Raw genomic sequence first — 18189 nt, 5'->3', positions numbered from 1 at the left:
CAAAGCCATAGTCTCCCTGCATCTCAAAAACTGGATTTGTCATAGGAGGAGGAGGGGGGAGGAGGAAGAGAAGGAGGAAAAGGAGGGAGGGAAGGAGCTGTATCTACCCAGGGAACCTAAGGGAAAATGCTCGTCATGACCCCAGAGTGCTTTCAAGCCACCCTTCCCTGCACCTGTCTCCTCTGCTGGGAAATTCAGCTGGTTCATCCAATCTTCTTCAGGAGAAAGGAAAATCAAATCTTTCTGTATCTCTTTTGGACGTCCTCTTCTGTATTTGCATGGACAATAAGGTACACGATGTTCATTAGCAGATTATTAAATCTGAGTAATGAAGAATGAAACTGGGGTAAAATAGAATTTATTTCTTCTTACAGCAAAGGCCAAGGTATCCAACCACCTGCAGAATCCTGCTCCAGGACTGGGGGCTGGGGTACAGCATTTGTCAAAAGAAAAGCTAGCAAGTTGGCCTGAGGCACAGGTAGAGTGACCTCACTGACCTGGGCAGCACCCACGTCTCCCTGCAGCATCAGGAAGGGTGTGCTGACAGTTCTAGGGGACCTCTGCCCCTAACCACCTGACCCCTCAAGGCTGTGATAACCCCCACTTGGCCCTGGGTCTCCCTTGCCTCCCTGCCAGACCCACTTCCACCCACCCTGTGTATCTCTGTCCTTCCTTGCCCCCAATAGGACCAGATCTGCCTCTCCCTCTGGGCATACTCTGTCTCTAGGGTTCCTTGTCCACATCCTCTTCCCGAGATTTGAGGCAGAACTCAGAGCTCATTCAAGTCTCTCCACCCCCCCAAATTTGTAGCTATCTTCCTTAGTGTCTCTGAAGTCACAGTGAGCTCCACGCTCAGCTCTCCCTGCATGTGCCAGCTGGAGGAACTCTGGCATGAAGCTGCAGGTCTGTTGGTGTCTCTGTCTCTCATTACCTCTCTCTAGCTATATGATAGTGTCTGTCTGTGCACAGAGGTTGATTGTGGAGGTAAGTGGGGAAATCCATACAAGATGCTTAGTATCACCCCAGGCACTTTGCAAGCATAAGATGAATGTTAATTGTACTTCCTATGGGTATTATGGAAGGTGGGCTGAGAGGGGGAGACCCCAAGGGACCACACCTCTTTCCTTCTTGCAGACATTGTTCCTGGCCTGGGATGCAGACTCCTGGGCCTGGGACTTGTCTCACACAAAGGTATGACCTTGAACGACAAGACATTGTTATTCTTGGAGGAGTAGGTGCGGACTCAGGTAAACTGGGAGGCCCTCGCCATGCAGCCACTGCTGGGAGGGTCATCCCTGTGAGGAAGAGTGTCTCTCAGGACATGCTGGTCAGAGAGGGTTTATGTGGGTGTCCACATCTGTCCATACCCCAGCCATGCTTCCTTTCCCACCTGTCTGTCATGGTCTACGCCACCTCTCAGGTCTAGAGATCCTCAGTCTCCTAGGACAAGCTCCTTTTACGCAGGGTCCCCCACCCCCAAGGTCTTTAGGAGACCAGACCCAGGCCTAGCCCCAGGGCTGCTGTGTGGACAGCAATCCTGTGACCCTGAAGCTGTCATAGAGTGTTTGTAGGAGAGGGTAGACCCAATTCTGGCCCAGCAACCATGGCTCCAACCTGGAGTTACAGGGACCAGTCAGAGTCCAGGAGCCCATCCTCTGCTGATTTATGGTTTCTCCCATCTTTGATCCAAATCTGTTGGGGTGAGGGGACGAGCCCAGAGGTGGGATGAAGGCAGGGGTAGGGGAGATGGCAGCTTCAGCAGGAGAGTGGAGACCTTCCAAGGCTGGATGAGAGCCAGGAGGCCAAGGCGATGGGCAGTGGATGGTCAAAATGGTGCAACACTGCCGCCATCTGGGGCTGGTGTTTGATGTCCCATGCAAGTCACCTTGGATTTCTGTTGGTAGCTTTAATGTCCCCCAACACACACAATGATTTGCTCTAAAATAGACTCTTCTCTTCCCTTCCCCAGAACTGACTGTTCCAGCTCTGTGGGCTGCCATGGTCCATCTGGGGGAGGACTGTCCCATTCTTAACACTTGACCCCCATCCTGGCTCCCAAGCCGTTGGACCTGACATGGGCAATTTCCTGCCTCTGTCCAGTGGACTTTTCCATCTTTTGCTCCCTTGAATCATGACTAAGTGAACTCTTCCCTTCCTGTTCACGATGGGCCCTACACTGGACCTCTTCTTCCCTATTCTTCCATGTTCCCCAATTGACGGTTTCATCTCTGTCTCCTCCCACACACTTTCAAATGGACTGTCCCAGCCCCATGACCCCGAAGATCTTAGAGAGAGCAACAGCCAAGGTGTCCAACCACCTGCAGAATCCCACTCCGGTACAGGGCAGGTACAACATCCATCAAAATAAAAACTAGCAACAGCCCCCACTAGACTGGCACCTCCACGTGGGCAGGGACTGTTGTTTATCTTGTCCCTGATGTCTCTCCACGACCTAGAATGGCGCTCAGTACGCAGTACAGACCCATTAGGTGTTGGATGAATGAACACTTTGACACAACAATTCCATTTCTAGGAACATGTGCTAAAGAAACACTGATACAGGTGCACAGGGCTGTGTGCACAAGAGTGGGAAGAGCAAACAACTGGGAAAAACTTGTAAATGTTTATTGTCAGTGACCGACGCTGAGTGAATGAATAATGGAGGTTTGGAGCATGTGCGGAACAGGAAACAGAGTGAGACAGACTTGTTCAGGACATGCTGCTAATGAGGAAAAGCAGGTGAGAGATGCTCATATTGGTACCCTGTGGATGTGTGTAAATACAGAGAAAAACGTTCACAATAAAACACACAGAACTGCCCTCAGTAGTTACATCTGGAGAGGGGGAGGTTAGTGCTGTTCTGTACAAAGAATATCTGACAATATTTGTTTATTTTTAAGGCAGCGGCATGGATGTGTGTGCATGCTAAGTCACTTCAGTCGTGTCCAACTTTGTGCGATCCTATGAACTGTAGCCTGCCAGACTCCTCTGTCCCTAAGATTTTCTAGGCAAGAATACTGGAGTGGGTTGCCAATGCCCTCCTCCAGGGGATTGCCCTGACCCAGGGATCAAACCTGTGTCTCTTGCCTCCTGCATTGGCAGGCAGGTTCTTTACCACTAGCACCACCTGGGAAGCCCTAGAGGCATGGATACACAGACAGAAACACACGGCAGGTATATGTCTTGCTCATTAACACAACTTTAATAACTAATAATGCTTGGCACACAGTAAGGAAAATCATGTTTAACTGTTGTGAACTGTTTATTTCATGTGCTAGGAATTCATAGCCGTGCCATGTTCATGAACAGCCACCAAGTTCTGCTTCTTATCTTGGGCACTTGTCACATCCGTGAGGCTGAGGCAAGGAAAGAGAAGGAAAATAAGTGACAACGAGCTCCCACTGACTGATAAATTACTATTCAGCTCCTCATTTTGAACTGCATGGCCCCTGTGCACTCCCATTCCATCCTGCCTTGTGGTCTATGTGCACCTCTCACTGCTCCTGAAGACCAACCTTGTGTTCAGGCTGCAGCGACTCTGTCAACTGTCCAGTGAGGTTTTCGGCTAGAGGAACGTGTCGCCTACATGCTAGAAGCTGACCTGGGGTTTGGGAGCCCACAGCATCCTGGGGAGGGAAGATCTCTGGATATACAGAGCAGGAAGTAGAAAAAGCATGGGAATCCTTCTCATTTAGCCTCAGAGCTGCACCCCCAAGGGACTGGGAGAAAGGAACAAGTGACAAGACGGGATACAACTAACATAAGAGAACAGTGCCTTTTGCGGGGATGTGGGGATGGAGAGAAAGGTTACTTACAGAGTTAGTCATCTTCATCTTCCTCTTCCTCGGGATCTATGATCTCTTCATAGGCCACTGGTTTTCTTTTTCGCAGTCGGTTGGCCCAAACATTAACCGTGTTTCCATTGGATTCTTCCTCAGAATCACTGATCTCTTCTTGGGCAACCGGTTCTCTTTCTCGCAGTCGGTTGGCCCAAACATCAACCGTGTTTCCATTGGATTCTTCCTCAGAATCACTGATCTCTTCTTGGGCAACCGGTTCTCTTTCTCGCAGTCGGTTGGCCCAAACATCAACCGTGTTTCCATTGGATTCTTCCTCAGAATCACTGATTTCTTCATAGGCAACCGGTTTTCTTTTGCGCAGTCTGTTAGCCCAAACCTTCTTTCTCTTGGATCCTGGAGAAGAGTTGGTACATGGGGGTTGGGTGGGTTAGGGAGTGTCGGGTCCTGTTTTGTGAGATAAGGAGATGCCTCCTCCCTCCCCAGGTGTCCACAGGACTTCTACACGGTCTGTTTTGCACACTTTCTGGCTCAAAGAGGCTGAGAGGTTAAACCCACACCAACACACACCAAACAGCAGTTAGAGTTTTAGCTTCTGGCTCCTTTCATCGTCAGGTTTAGATTCCCAGTAAGTAATTCAGATTACTTACCACATTTATTCCGACCTTCTTTCACTCAGCAGATATATTAAGGGCATATCGTGTGTCAGGCACTGAGCTGAGGGTGGGGATAAAACTCTGAGTAAGATGTGTTCCCAAGTTATCACAGATGGAATGACCTGAGTTCCCCCACCAGGGATTGAACCCATGCTCCCTGCAGAGTAGGTGCAGTCTTAACCACTGGACTGCCAGGCAAGTCCCTTGAATTGAACACCTTTGAACAGCCTGTGAACTTGGATTCTTTATTTCCATTTTATGGACTAGGAATCTGGAGCTCAGAGAATTTGAAAGGCTTGCCCCCAGTTACGTGGCTTTCATATGGATGACAACTCAGATCTGTGATTCTGTAAGTTACACGTTTTTTAAAAAAAATTTGGCCATGCCAAGTGGTTTGTGGGATCTTAGTTCCTTGATCAGGGATCAAACCCAGGCCCCAGCAATGAGGACCCTGGAAGTCAGCTCAAATGTTTCAGCTGGAGCTGAGCAAGCTCTCAGCCCAGCCTGGCCCTAGGCCTGTCCAGGATCCATCTCCCATGGCTAACCCATTCACTTGAACATGGCCAGGGAAGACAGAGGAGTTGTTCCCAAACAAGTAAGAAAAGTTGTTTCTCTTACCTGATGTTTTCTTACTCTGCTGAGCAGAGATACTTGCTTTTGCCCGGGAGCCCAGCTGTCTCTGAGCCTGCTCTGGGCCTGATGTTCCTGGTACTATCTTCGAACGTTTTTTTCCCTTTACAGGCTTCTTGGGCGTCACCTTTTTAACATGAAAGTCACAGACAATCAGTATCCATTTCTCAAGTGCTTTAGAGCTTACAAAGTGTTTTCTTGTGCAGTACTTTAATTAATGTCCTCAACAAGTCTGGGGGATCATTATATTACCTGTACCTAAATTACGAAGAATCTAGGAAGTTAGAGGGAAATGGAATGGTCTCAATGAAGGGCGTTTGCAGGATTAGAACACTTGTTTTCATGCTTTTTCCACACCGAACACCCTCACCAAGAGACATCTCCAAGTGAGCAGGAGCGTGGTACACGGAAGATTTGGGAAAGTAGAGCATTCTAACGATCCATGAGGTCTGTGAAAATGAGGAGGGGCTTCTATAAAATCTAAGGGATTGAAGATAAGATAGTTGACAGCTGCGGGGAGAGCAAATGGAACAATGTGCAGAGGGGACAAAACGCTGCTGGCAAATGGTGTGGGAGAGATGAATATAGGGAAAGGGAAGAGAGAATGGTTCACATAAATTCACGCAGACAGCCAAGAAAGTGGTGTCAGATGTGGCATCCTGTCCTACCTCGGCAAGAACATTTCATGTGGAATTAGGTGAGGTGGTTCCTGTACCAATTCTACTTGTGTCAGGGTGTGTCACTGACCAACGATCTTAAAGCTAACCTTCATTCAGCTCTTGTTTAAAAAACTGTGAACGATAACTATATAATCAGCTCCCTTATTTATGCATCAGTGAACAATAACTGTAAAACAAGCTAAGTGAAAGAACTTTCTAAGGCTATAAATGCTGTTTAAATGTGATAATAATAAAAACAAACACTTTTATGATCCCTCTTTGAATTCTCTCTTCAACCGTGTCCACACTGCTACTGGTAACCCAACCACCAGATCCCTTTACCCTCTAAACTATAGTTTAATCTGCAATTGCAGAAGAACTCATTCAATAAACCCCTAAGGGTCTTCCTGGGCTGGAACTGGGGCTTCAGAGATGCCTCAGGGGCAGACAAGGTCCCTAAGGAGCTCACAGAAGAGAGAGGCTGACAGTTCAAGTGATTCCCAAGCAACACGAAAGGGGCCCTGTTGTGAGAGTGGTGTCTAAACAGAAGTGTCAGCAGCATCTGCAAAGTTTAGGGGAAACGCCTGAGCTTCAGAAACATGTGGAAAAGCTTATAGGTTTGGAAATGGCTTGGGGCTTTGGATTAGACTACTACCACTGCCACTGTTGGGCTTCCCTGGTGGCTCAGATGTGAAGAATCTTCCTGCAATGCAAGAGATCCAGGTTTGATCCCTGGGTCAGTAAGATCCTCTGGAGAAGAGAACAGCCATTGTGGTCTCAAGCAGATTATTTAACATCGCTGTACGACAGTATCTGCATTATTATGAGTAGTAGTATTTAATAATACTAATAATAACTTCATTATTATTTGGGGATAATAATGGCAGTAACATCATAGAGGTTTTAAGGGCTAAATACACTAATCCATGTGAATTGCCTAAAATAGTATCTGTCATCACTATGAAATCAAAAGAAGTAACAGCTATTACAATTCTTGTTAATTATTATTTAGCTCTTGGTACTACATCAGGACTGCAGCCATGAAATTTAAACACGCTTACTCCTTGGAAGAAAAGTTATGACCAACCTAGATAGCATATCGAAAATCAGAGACATTACTTTGCCAACAAAGTCCGTCTAGTCAAGGCTATGGTTTTTCCAGTGGTCATGTATGGATGCGAGAGTTGGACTGTGAAGAAAGCTGAGTGCTGAGGAATTGATGCTTTTGAACTGTGGTGTTGGAGATGAGTCTTGAGAATCCCTTGGACTGCAAGGAGATCCAACCAGTCCATTCTAAAGGAGATCAGCCCTGGGGTGTTATTTGGAAGGAAAGATGCTAAAGCTGGAACTCCAGTACTTTGGCCACCTCATGCGAAGAGTTGACTCATTGGAAAAGACTCTGATGCTGGGAGGGATCCGGGGCAGGAAGAAAAGGGGACGACAGAGGATGAGATGGCTGGATGGCATAACCGACTCGATGGATGTTTGAGTGAACTCCAGGAGACGGTGATGGACAGGGAGGCCTGGCGTGCTGCGATTCATGGGGTCGCAAAGAGTCGGACACAACTGAGTGACTGAACTGAACTACATCAGGAACTGTGATAAAGACATTAGGAAAGGGAGGCAGTGAGGGCCAGGCTATTTTCCCACTTTTATCCCAATATTCACATCTACAGAGAGATAAACAGTCTCTGGTCCTTTGGATTTGGGAGGCACTCACCTTCTGGAGTTTTCTCCCTTGCATGTTGGAAGTCCCTTGAGGAGGTTCATCTAAAAGGAGGTGACAAGTCAGAAATTTGTTTTTGTTGTTGGTAAATATTCTCAAACTGCAGAGACTCCTGTAGTATCAGGGATTTCTGCAGCAGAGGGTGACGAGTCCACTTATTATCAAAGAGTTACTCTGAGACCAGCCTCTGAATAACAATGATTTTGGTATTTATTTGCAGCATCAATTCAGAATTTTTCTTCTATGGTTTATAAAATGTAAACTAAACCCCATCACTGCCTTATTGTATCCTATTATGTATTTCTTATGTTTTTCCCCAAGGAAGTAAATTGATTGGTCTTTAGACAAAAATCACTCTATACTTAAAATGGTGAATTTCATAATATGTCAATTACACCTTACTGAAACTTTTAAGTGTGAAATGAACCATGGATGATTTACTCCAGTGGTTATGGAATGTTTCCAGTATAAAGATACTTCTTTAATATCAAAGATCTTGTAGATACTCAAGCACGGGCTTTTTAGCCCTCTTACAGTAATTTTGGAGCTTGTGGAATCTGGCCTGTTAAACTAGAGAGTCAAAGGGCTACTGGAGACATTTTGAACATTCTCACCCTGTCTTCTCACAACTGTGCTGTCAGAGCAAAAGAGCAAATGAACACATCCCATTCCCTTTTTAAGTGAGTACATACACTGCTCAGATGCAAAAGATTTCTAGAATCTGTCACTTTTTTAAAACCTTACATTGCCTCTGCTCATTGACCAGTAGGAAAGGTCAATGTGTGGAAGATTACTCTCTTAAACTCTCTTCCAAACTCAACACACAGAACCAGGTTCGATTAGGAGTGAGACAACTATTTGGTTTTGATAAAACACAAGCAAACAGCCATATGTCATTACATAATACGTTAATCACTTTCTTAAGATAGTTATCCAATACCTATGCACTATTATTTTGCAAGTTTTGGGTGGATTTACACTTTAAATTTTTCTTAATCATCCTGTGATTCATAATGGTGCTTAGCAAGAACTAACTCCTTTAAAAAAGAAATGTTTCAAACATGCATAAAATGATGGACAATAATATTTGAAACGTGCATCTACCATTGGGTCTAGTTGGATTTCAACATTATCTCACAACTACTTCAGATCGCTCTGAGCTCTTTATTCAAAATATAACAAAACACTATGAACAAGTCACAGCTGAAGCCATCTGTGTGGCCCTCACTGATCCCTACCCTCCTTCCTTTTCCGCTTCTTCACTCCAGAGTTTGATGGGTTTTATTCTCATTCACGTTTTTATACATTTACCAAATACTTTCTATCCATAAAAATATATATATTCTCGTTTTGCATGTTTTAGGATTATATATGAATGGCCTCTGACTGTGCTTAACCCTCCGCATTCAATTTTTTTTCACTTAACCATGATGCTTTTGAGGGAACAAAGTCCTGAGAATCTTTCCCCATCTGGAACCCAGCATAAATGGGCTTCAGGAGACTCATTTCCTGTCACTTACCCTTTTTCCTGGGGTTCTCAGTTTTAGAATCACAACGTTTGGATCATGTGGCTCCATTGTTAGGACATGTGAAAGCTGGTGGGGTACCCTTGAGACCCAGGAAGATGCAAAATATTTGTTTCTTAACAGACAACCTGAGAGGAGGGGGAAATGCTGGGACACAGCACCAACAGTAAAGCTCATCAGCTGGGCAGGGGGAATCTGAACCACAGCCAGTGAGAGAGAAATGCATAGAATCCAGGTCTGAGCATCTCTGTGGCCACTCTCAGCCCACAGCCCTGCACAGGATTTAAAAGAGCAGAAGGGTTGAAGACTGCCCTGGGATTTCTTCGCACAGAAAAGGACAAATGTGGGACACTTGGCATAGCCTAAGAAGAATAAACCATGGCTTGTAAAGAGGAATCATCATTTATTCCCAGCCTTGTCTGAACCCAGAACTTCCTATTACCTAGTCTAGTCATGGTTTCATAGTTGCTCTTCATATTCACATAGGTGGTTTTCTCCGAGTATCCCAGACGTGCCCCCTCTTTCATAGAGAAGTATTTGGAAATATTCTTGAAAGTCTAAAAAAGAAAGAAAAATAAATCCCAGCAATGACTCAGCTAAACATGTCTGACTTTCAGCCAGGAACTCTTCCTTGGCTGCAGGGCCTCCATGTTAGATCCATAAAGTAGAGCTAATAATCCCTCTCTAGTCATGGCTAACAGAGAAAATGGGTAACATCGTCTAGGCTCTTGTCTGGCATGTAGTAGGTGTTTAATGCTGATGGCATGCTCTTCTCTCACCTTCCAGAATAGACTGAGAACCATCCAATCCAGTGCAAGATCACAGATCTTTTACCCAAGGATACCCGGCAAGGACAGAATGAGGGCCAGAAGCTCTGGATCTCCCCTTGACATGCTGCTCCTTGTCCCCAGTGCCTCTGACCCTCCCCCAACCCCCAATGCCCATAAATCTAGTCACCATACATTGTCCCCTGGGCCACCCCTCTGCCCTCTCCAGATCAACTCAGAAATCCCAACTTGGATTTCTTCTCTAATTTCTTCCTATCTTCCCTGGGGTTTTCCCAGAAGCTGCCTTTGTTCATGGCGCTTATCTAGAAGGAACACAGCCTGGGTCTCTCCAGTCACAAGGCCAAAGGTTCTGTCAGGGGATAAAGTGTTGAAGGAAGTCCACACTCAGTCACCTGTATTAAGGTTCTACTTTTCTCCCTGGGGAAGGAAATGGCAACCCACTCCAGTATTCTTGCCTGGAGAATCCCACGGACGGAGGAGCCTGGTGGGCTACAGTCCACGGGGTCACAAAGAGTTGGACACGACTGAGCCACTTCACTTCACTTCACTTTCTCCATCCTTGGCTTATCTGTCCTTGAGCAAGGACATGAGGGTGGGGAAATCAAATGAGAACAGGAAGCTGGAGGTCTCTGAGAGAAGTAGTGATTAGGGATGACATGTTTTCTGTCATGATCAAAGTAGCATTGAGTCTTTGAGAGAGGTTGGTTACTGTTGTTAGTAGCTTGCCTGGTTTGGCTTATTTTGAAGGAAAGATATCAGACACTTGTTGGGGAAGTAGTGAAGTGAATGCATAGTATTATTGAGGGGGGCTGTTTTGAGGCAAAGGAGGGGAGGGGGGGTAAGTCCCAGAGGTCATATGGTGTCTCTGATTGAAAGGTTTCAGTTTTCAGGCAGAGGGATGTGGGATTTTGCTCTGTTGAAAAAAAATGAAGATCACTAATATGAGTGAATTACAACCCCACCCACAGGGAGAAAACTCCACAATAAAGAGAACTCCACAAACTGCCAGAATACAGAAAGGCCACCTGAAACTCAGCAATATAAACAAGATGAAGAGACAGGAATACACAGCAGGTAAATGAACAGGATAAATGCCAACCAAACCAAACAAAAGAGGAAGAGATAGGGAATCTACCTGATAAAGAATTCCAAATAATGATAGTGAAAATGATCCAAAATCTTGAAATCAAAATGGAATCAGAGATAAATAGCCTGGAGACAAGGATTGAGAAGATGCAAGAAAGGTTTAACAAGGACCTAGAAGAAATAAAAAAGAGTCAATATATAATGAATAATGCAATAAATGAGATCAAAAACACTCTGGAGGCAACACATAGTAGAATAACAGAGGCAAAAGATAGTATTTGTGAAGTAGAAGATAGAATGGTAGAAATAAATGAATCAGAGAGGAAAAAAGAAAAATGAATTAAAAGAAATGAGGACAATCTCAGAGGCCTCCAGGACAATATTAAACGCCCCAACATTTGAATCATAGGAGTCCCAGAAGAAGAAGACAAAAAGAAAGACCATGAGAAAATACTTGTGGAGATAATAGTTGAAAACTTCCCTAAAATGGGGAAGGAAATAATCACCCAAGTCCAAGAAACCCAGAGAGTCCCAAACAGGATAAACCCAAGGCAAAACACCCCAAGACACATATTAATCAAATTAACACAGATCAAACACAAAGAACAAATATTAAAAGCAGCAAGGGAAAAACAACAAATAACACACAAGGGGATTCCCATAAGGATAACAGCTGATCTTTCAATAGAAACTCTTCAGGCCAGGAGGGAATGGCAAGATATACTGAAAGTGATGAAAGAAAATAACCTACAGCCCAGATTACTGTACCCAGCAAGGATCTCATTCAAATATGAAGGAGAAATCAAAAGCTTTACAGACAAGCAAAAGCTGAGAGAATTCAGCACCACCAAACCAGGTCTCCAACAAATGCTAATGGATATTCTCTAGACAGGAAACACAGAAAGGGTGTATAAACTCGAACCCAAAACAATAAAGTAAATGGCAACGGGATCATACTTGTCAATAATTAAATGTAAATGGGTTGAATGCCCCAACCAAAAGACAAAGACTGGCTGAATGGATACAAAAACAAGACCCCTACATATGTTGTCTACAAGAGACCCACCGCAAAACAGGGGACACATACAGACTGAAAGTGAAGGGCTGGAAAAAGATATTCTCGCAAATAGAGACCAAAAGAAAGCAGGAGTAGCAATACTCATATCAGATAAAATAGGCTTTGAAGCAAAGGCTGTGAAAAGAGACAAAGAAGGACACTACATAATGATCAAAGGATCAATCCACGAAGAAGATATAACAATTATAAATATATATGCACCTAACATAGGAGCACCACAATATGTAAGACAAATGCTAACAAGTATGAAAGGGGAAATTAACAATAACACAATAATAGTGGGAGACTTTAATACTCCACTCACACCTATGGATAGATCAACTAAACAGAAAATTAACAAGGAAACACAAACTTTAAATGAAACAATAGACCAGTTAGACCTAATTGATATCTATAGGACATTTCACCCCAAAACAATGAATTTCACCTTTTTCTCAAGCACACATGGAACCTTCTCCACGACAGATCACATCCTGGGCCATAAATCTAGCCTTGGTAAGTTCGAAAAAAACTGAAATCATTCCAAGCATCTTTTCTGACCACAATGCAGTAAGATTAGATCTCAATTACAGGAGAAAAACTATTAAAAATTCCAACATATGGAGGCTGAACAACACGCTGCTGAATAACCAACAAATCACAGAAGAAATCAAAAAAGAAATCAAAATTTGCATAGAAATGAATGAAAATGAAAACACAACAACCCAAAGCCTGTGGGATACTGTAAAAGCAGTGCTAAGGGGAAAGTTCATAGCAATACAGGCATACCTCAAGAAAACAAGAAAAAAGTCAAATAACCTAATTCTACACCTAAAGCAACTAGAAAAGGAAGAAATGAGGAACCCCAGGGTTAGTAGAAGGAAAGATCTTAAAAATTAGGGCAGAAATAAATGCAAAAGAAACAAAAGACACCATAGCAAACATCAACAAAGCCAAAAGCTGGTTCTTTGAAAGGATAAATAAAATTGACAAACCATTAGCCAGACTCATCAAGAAACAAAGGGAGAAAAATCAAATCAAGAAAATTAGAAATGAAACTGGAGAGATCACAGCAGACAACACAGAAATACAAAGGATCATAAGAGACTACTATCGGCAATTATATGCCAATAAAATGGACAACATGGAAGAAATGGACAAATGCTTAGAAAAGTGCTTTTCAAAACTGAACCAGGACGAAATAGAAAATCTTAACAGACCCATCACAAGCACGGAAATTGAAATTGTAATCAGAAATCTTTCAGCAAACAAAAGCCCAGGTCCAAACGGCTTCACAGCTGAATTCTACCAAAAATTTAGAGAAGAGCTAATGCTTATCCTACTCAAACTCTTCCAGAAAATTGCAGAGGAAGGTAAACTTCCAAACTCATTCTAGGAGGCCACCATCACCCTAATACCAAAACCTGACAAAGACGCCACAAAAAAAGAAAACTACAGGCCAATATCACTGATGAACATAGATGCAAAAATCCTTAACAAAATTCTAGCAATCAGAATCCAACAACACATTAAAAAGATCATACACCATGACCAAGTGGGCTTTATCCCAGGGATGCAAGGATTCTTCGATATCCACAAATCAATCAATGTAATACACCACATTAACAAATTGAAAAATAAAAGCCATATGATTATCTCAACAGATGCAGAGAAAGCCTTTGACAAAATTCAACATCCATTTATGATAAAAACTCTCCAGAAAGCAGGAATAGAAGGAACATACCTCAACATAATAAAAGCTATATATGACAAACCCTGAGCAAACATTATCCTCAATGGTGAAAAATTGAAAGCATTTCCCCTAAAGTCAGGAACAAGACAAGGGTGCCCACTTTCACCACTACTATTCAACATAGTTTTGAACGTTTTGGCCACAGCAATCAAAGAAGAAAAATAAATAAAAGGAATCCAAATTGGAAAAGAAGAAGTAAAACTCTCACTGTTTACAGATGACATGATCCTCTACATAGAAAACCCTAAAGACTCCACCAGAAAATTACTAGAGCTAATCAATGAATATAGTAAAGTTGCAGGATATAAAATCAACACACAGAAATCCCTTGCATTCCTATACACTAATCATGAGAAAACAGAAAGAGAAATTAAGGAAACAATTCCATTCACCATTGCAACGAAAAGAATAAAATACTTAGGAATATATCTACCTGAAGAAACTAAAGACCTATATATAGAAAACTATAAAACACTGGTGAAAGAAATCAAAGAGGACACTAACAGATGGAGAAATATACCATGTTCATGGATCGGAAGAATCAATATAGTGAAAACGAGTATACTACCCAAAGCAATCTATAGATTCAGTGTAATCCCTATCAACCTACCAACGGTATTTTTCAGAGAAGTAGAACAAATAATTTCACAATTTGTATGGAAATACAAAAAACCTTGAATAGCCAAAGCAATCTTGAGAAAGAAGAATGGAACTGGAGGAATCAACCTGCCTGACTTCAGGCTCTACTACAAAGCCACAGTCATCAAGACAGTATGGTACTGGCACAAAGACAGAAATATAGATCAATGGAACAAAATAGAAAGCCCAGAGATAAACCCACGCACCTATGGACACCTTATCTTTGACAAAGGAGACAAGAATATATGATGGAGAAAAGACAATCTCTTTAATGAGTGGTGCTGGGAAAACTGGTCCACCACTTGTAAAAGAATGAAACTAGAACACTTTCTAACACCATACACAAAAATAAACTCAAAATGGATTAAAGATCTAAATGTAAGACCAGAAACTATAAAACTCCTAGAGGAGAACATAGGCAAAACACTCTCCGACATAAATCACAGCAGGATCCTCTATGACCCACTTCCCAGAATATTGGAAATAAAAGCAAAAATAAACAAATGGGACCTAATTAAACTTAAAAGCTTCTGCACAACAAAGAAAACTATAAGCAAGGTGAAAAGACAGCCTTCAGAATGGGAGAAATAATAGCAAATGAAGTAACTGACAAACAACTTATCTCAAAAATATATAAGCAACTTCTGCAGCTCACTTTCAGAAAAATAAACAACCCAATCAAAAAATGGGCCAAAGAACTAAATAGACATTTCTCCAAAGAAGACATACAGATGGCTAACAAACACATGAAAAGATGCTCAACATCACTCATTATCAGAGAAATGCAAATCAAAACCACTATGAGGTACCATTTCATGCCAGTCAGAATGGCTGCAATCCAAAAGTCTACAAGCAATAAATGCTGGAGAGGATGTGGAGAAAAGGGAACGCTCTTACACTGTTGGTGGGAGTGCAAACTAGTACAGCCACTATGGAGAACAGTGTGGAGATTCCTTAAAAAACTGGAACTAGAACTGCCTTATGACCCAGCAATCCCACTGCTGGGCATATACACCAAGGAAACCAGAAATGAAAGAGACACGTGTACCCCAATGTTCATCGCAGCACTGTTTATAATAGCCAGGACATGGAAGCAACCTAGATGTCCATCAGCAGATGAATGGATAAGAAAGCTGTGGTACATATACACAATGGAGTATTACTCAGCCATTAAAAAGAATACATTTGAATCAGTTCTAATAAGGTGGATGAAACTGGAGCCTATTATACAGAGTGAAGTAAGCCAGAAAGAAAAACACCAATACAGTATACTAATGCATATATATGGAATTTAGAAAGATGGTAACAATAACCCTGTATGCGAGACAGCAAATGAGACACAGATGTATAAAACAGTCTTTTGGACTCTGTGGGAGAGGGGGAGGGTGGGATGATTTGGGAGAATGGCATTGAAACATGTATAATATCATATAAGAAACGAATTACCAGTCCAGGTTTGATGCAGGATACAGGATGCTTGGGGCTGGTGCACCGCGATGACCCAGAGGGATGCTACGGGGAGGGAGGTGGGAGGGGGGTTCAGGATTGGGAACACGTGTACACCTGTGGTGGATTTATGTTGATGTATGGGAAAACCAATAGAATATTGTAAAGTAATTAGCCTCCAATTAAAATAAATAAATTTAAATAAAAAAATAAAGTGTATTACTAGGCCCAAATCAATAAAATCAGAAATGAAGAAGGAGAAGTTACAACCAACACCACATAAATACAAAAGATCATAAGAGATTACCTAGAGACGGCATTTTTCACAGAACTAGAATAATTTTAAATTTTCTGTGGAAACCCAAAAGACCCCAAAGAGCCAAAATAATCTTGAGAAACAAGAACAGAGCTGGGGGTATCACACTCACAAACTAGTAGCTGAAGGTGTCTTCAGACTATACTACAAAGCTACAGTAATCCAAACAATATGGTACTGGCACAAAACCAGACACATAGATAGATGGAACAGATTATAAAGTCCAGAAACAAACCCATGCACATATGGTCAATTAACCTGTGACAAAGGAGACAAAAATATACAAGGGAGAAAAGACAATTCCCTTCAATAAGTGGTGCTAGGAATATTGGACAGCTGCATGTAAATAATGAAATTAGAACATTTTCTTACACCATATAAAAAATAAACTCAAAATGGATTAAAGACCTAAATATAAGACCATAAAACTCCTAGAAGAAAACACAGACAGAACACTCTTTGACATATATTGTAGCAATGTGTTTTGGACCTGTCTCTTACAGCAAACTAAACAAAAACAAAAAATGGTACCTCATTAAACTTAAAAGCTTTTGCACAGCAAAGGAAACCACTGACAAAACAAAAAGACAACCTACTGAAAGAGAGAAATATTTGCAAATGATATGAGTGATAAAGGGTTAATTTCTAAATTATACAAATAGCTTATAAAAATATTAAAAATCCAAACAACCCGATTTAAAAATGGGCAGAATAACTGAAAAGGCATTTTTCTGAAGAAGACATGCAAACAGCCAAGTCAATGAAAAGATGCCCAATATTGCTAATCATCATAGAAATGCAAATCAAAACCACAATGAGAGGGACTTCCCTGGTGGTCCAGCAGCTAAGACTCCATGCGCCCAATGCAGGGGGCCTGGGTTCAGTTCCTAGTCAGGGAACTAGATCCCACATGCTGCAACTAAGAGTTCACGTGCCTCAGTTAAGAGTTCACATGCCACAACTAAGAGTACACATACGGCAACTAAAAAGATTTTGCATGCCTTAACGAAAGATTCTGCATGTAGCAATGAAGACTGAAGATCCCAGGTACCACAACTAAGATCCAGTGCAGCCAAATAAATAAATATTTAAAAAACCCAACACTATGAGATATCACCTCACACCTCCCAGAATGGCTATCATCAAAAAGACCACAAACCATAAACATTGGGGGAGGATGTGGAAAAAAGGGTCCTTTTGTATTCTGTTGGTGGGAATGTAAATTGGTATAGTCACTGTGGAAAACAGTGTGAAGGTACATCAAAAAAGTAAAAACAGAACGACAATAGACCCAGAAATTCCATTCCTGGGTATATATCCAAAACAAAACAAAAGCATTAATTTGAAAAGATACACACAGCCTAATATGCATGGCACCATTATTTATACTAGCCAAGATAGAAACAGCAACTTAAGTATCTATAAACAGATAATGGATGAAGCTGTGGTATATATATATATGTGCATGTGTGTGAGTGACACACAAGGGAATACTACTCAGTCATAAAAAGAATAAAATCTTGTCATTTGCAACATGAATGGGCTTGGAGTGTATTATGTTAGTGAAATAAATCAGACAGAAGAAGACACATACCATATGTTATCACTTATTCACAGAATCTTAAAGAAAACAACAAAGAAATGAGCATAACAACAAAAAAAAACAGATTCACAGATAAACAGAACAAATTAGTGCTTATCAGTGAGGAGAGAAGACAGGAGGGGAAAGATAGGGATAGGAGATTAAGAGATACAAACTGCTATGTATAAAATAAATAAGCAATAAGGACATATTGTACAATACAAAAAACATAGTCATTATTTTGTAATAACATTAAAGGAAGTATAGTCTATAAATGGGCTTCCCTGGTGGCTCAGAGGTTAAAGTGTCTGCCTGCAATACAGGAGACCCGCGTTCGATCCCTGGGTCGGGAAGAACCCCTGGAGAAGGAAATGGCAACCCACTCCAGGATTCGTGCCTGGAGAATCCCATGGACAGAAAAGCCTGGTGGGCTACAGTCCATGGGGTCGCAGAGAGTCGGACACGACTGAGCGACTTCACTCACTTAATCTATAAATACATGGAATCAATTTGTTGTATGTGTGAAAT

General features: G+C 42.1%; 1 protein-coding gene across 1 annotated transcript; it reads right to left on the bottom strand.

Moving 5' to 3' along the window:
* Positions 1-3179: 3179 nt before the first annotated feature.
* On the bottom strand, positions 3180-15801 carry LOC129638733 (protein SSX1-like). Its single transcript, XM_055563377.1, has 6 exons — positions 15764-15801; positions 9437-9551; positions 7463-7512; positions 5072-5210; positions 3816-4193; positions 3180-3356 (listed from the first exon to the last, which is right to left on the bottom strand). Exons 2-5 carry the CDS (start codon positions 9519-9521, stop codon positions 3820-3822), a joined length of 648 nt encoding a protein of 215 aa, XP_055419352.1. The 5' UTR covers positions 9522-9551; positions 15764-15801; the 3' UTR covers positions 3180-3356; positions 3816-3819.
* Positions 15802-18189: the final 2388 nt, after the last annotated feature.

This window comes from Bubalus kerabau, chromosome X, assembly GCF_029407905.1.
Source record: "Bubalus kerabau isolate K-KA32 ecotype Philippines breed swamp buffalo chromosome X, PCC_UOA_SB_1v2, whole genome shotgun sequence".
NCBI classification, from domain to species: domain Eukaryota; kingdom Metazoa; phylum Chordata; class Mammalia; order Artiodactyla; family Bovidae; genus Bubalus; species Bubalus kerabau.
This window is presented reverse-complemented; position numbering and strand designations above follow the sequence as displayed.

Bases quoted from the DNA above. Each gene is read 5' to 3' on its own strand.
- LOC129638733 (XM_055563377.1), bottom strand. From the start codon at position 9,521: ATGAAAGAGGGGGCACGTCTGGGATACTCGGAGAAAACCACCTATGTG. The intron at 7,513-9,436 runs GTAATAGGAAGT...ACCTCCTTTTAG, and splicing joins TGAAACCATGACTAGACTAG to ATGAACCTCCTCAAGGGACT. The intron at 5,211-7,462 runs GTGAGTGCCTCC...CATGTTAAAAAG, and splicing joins AAGGGAGAAAACTCCAGAAG to GTGACGCCCAAGAAGCCTGT.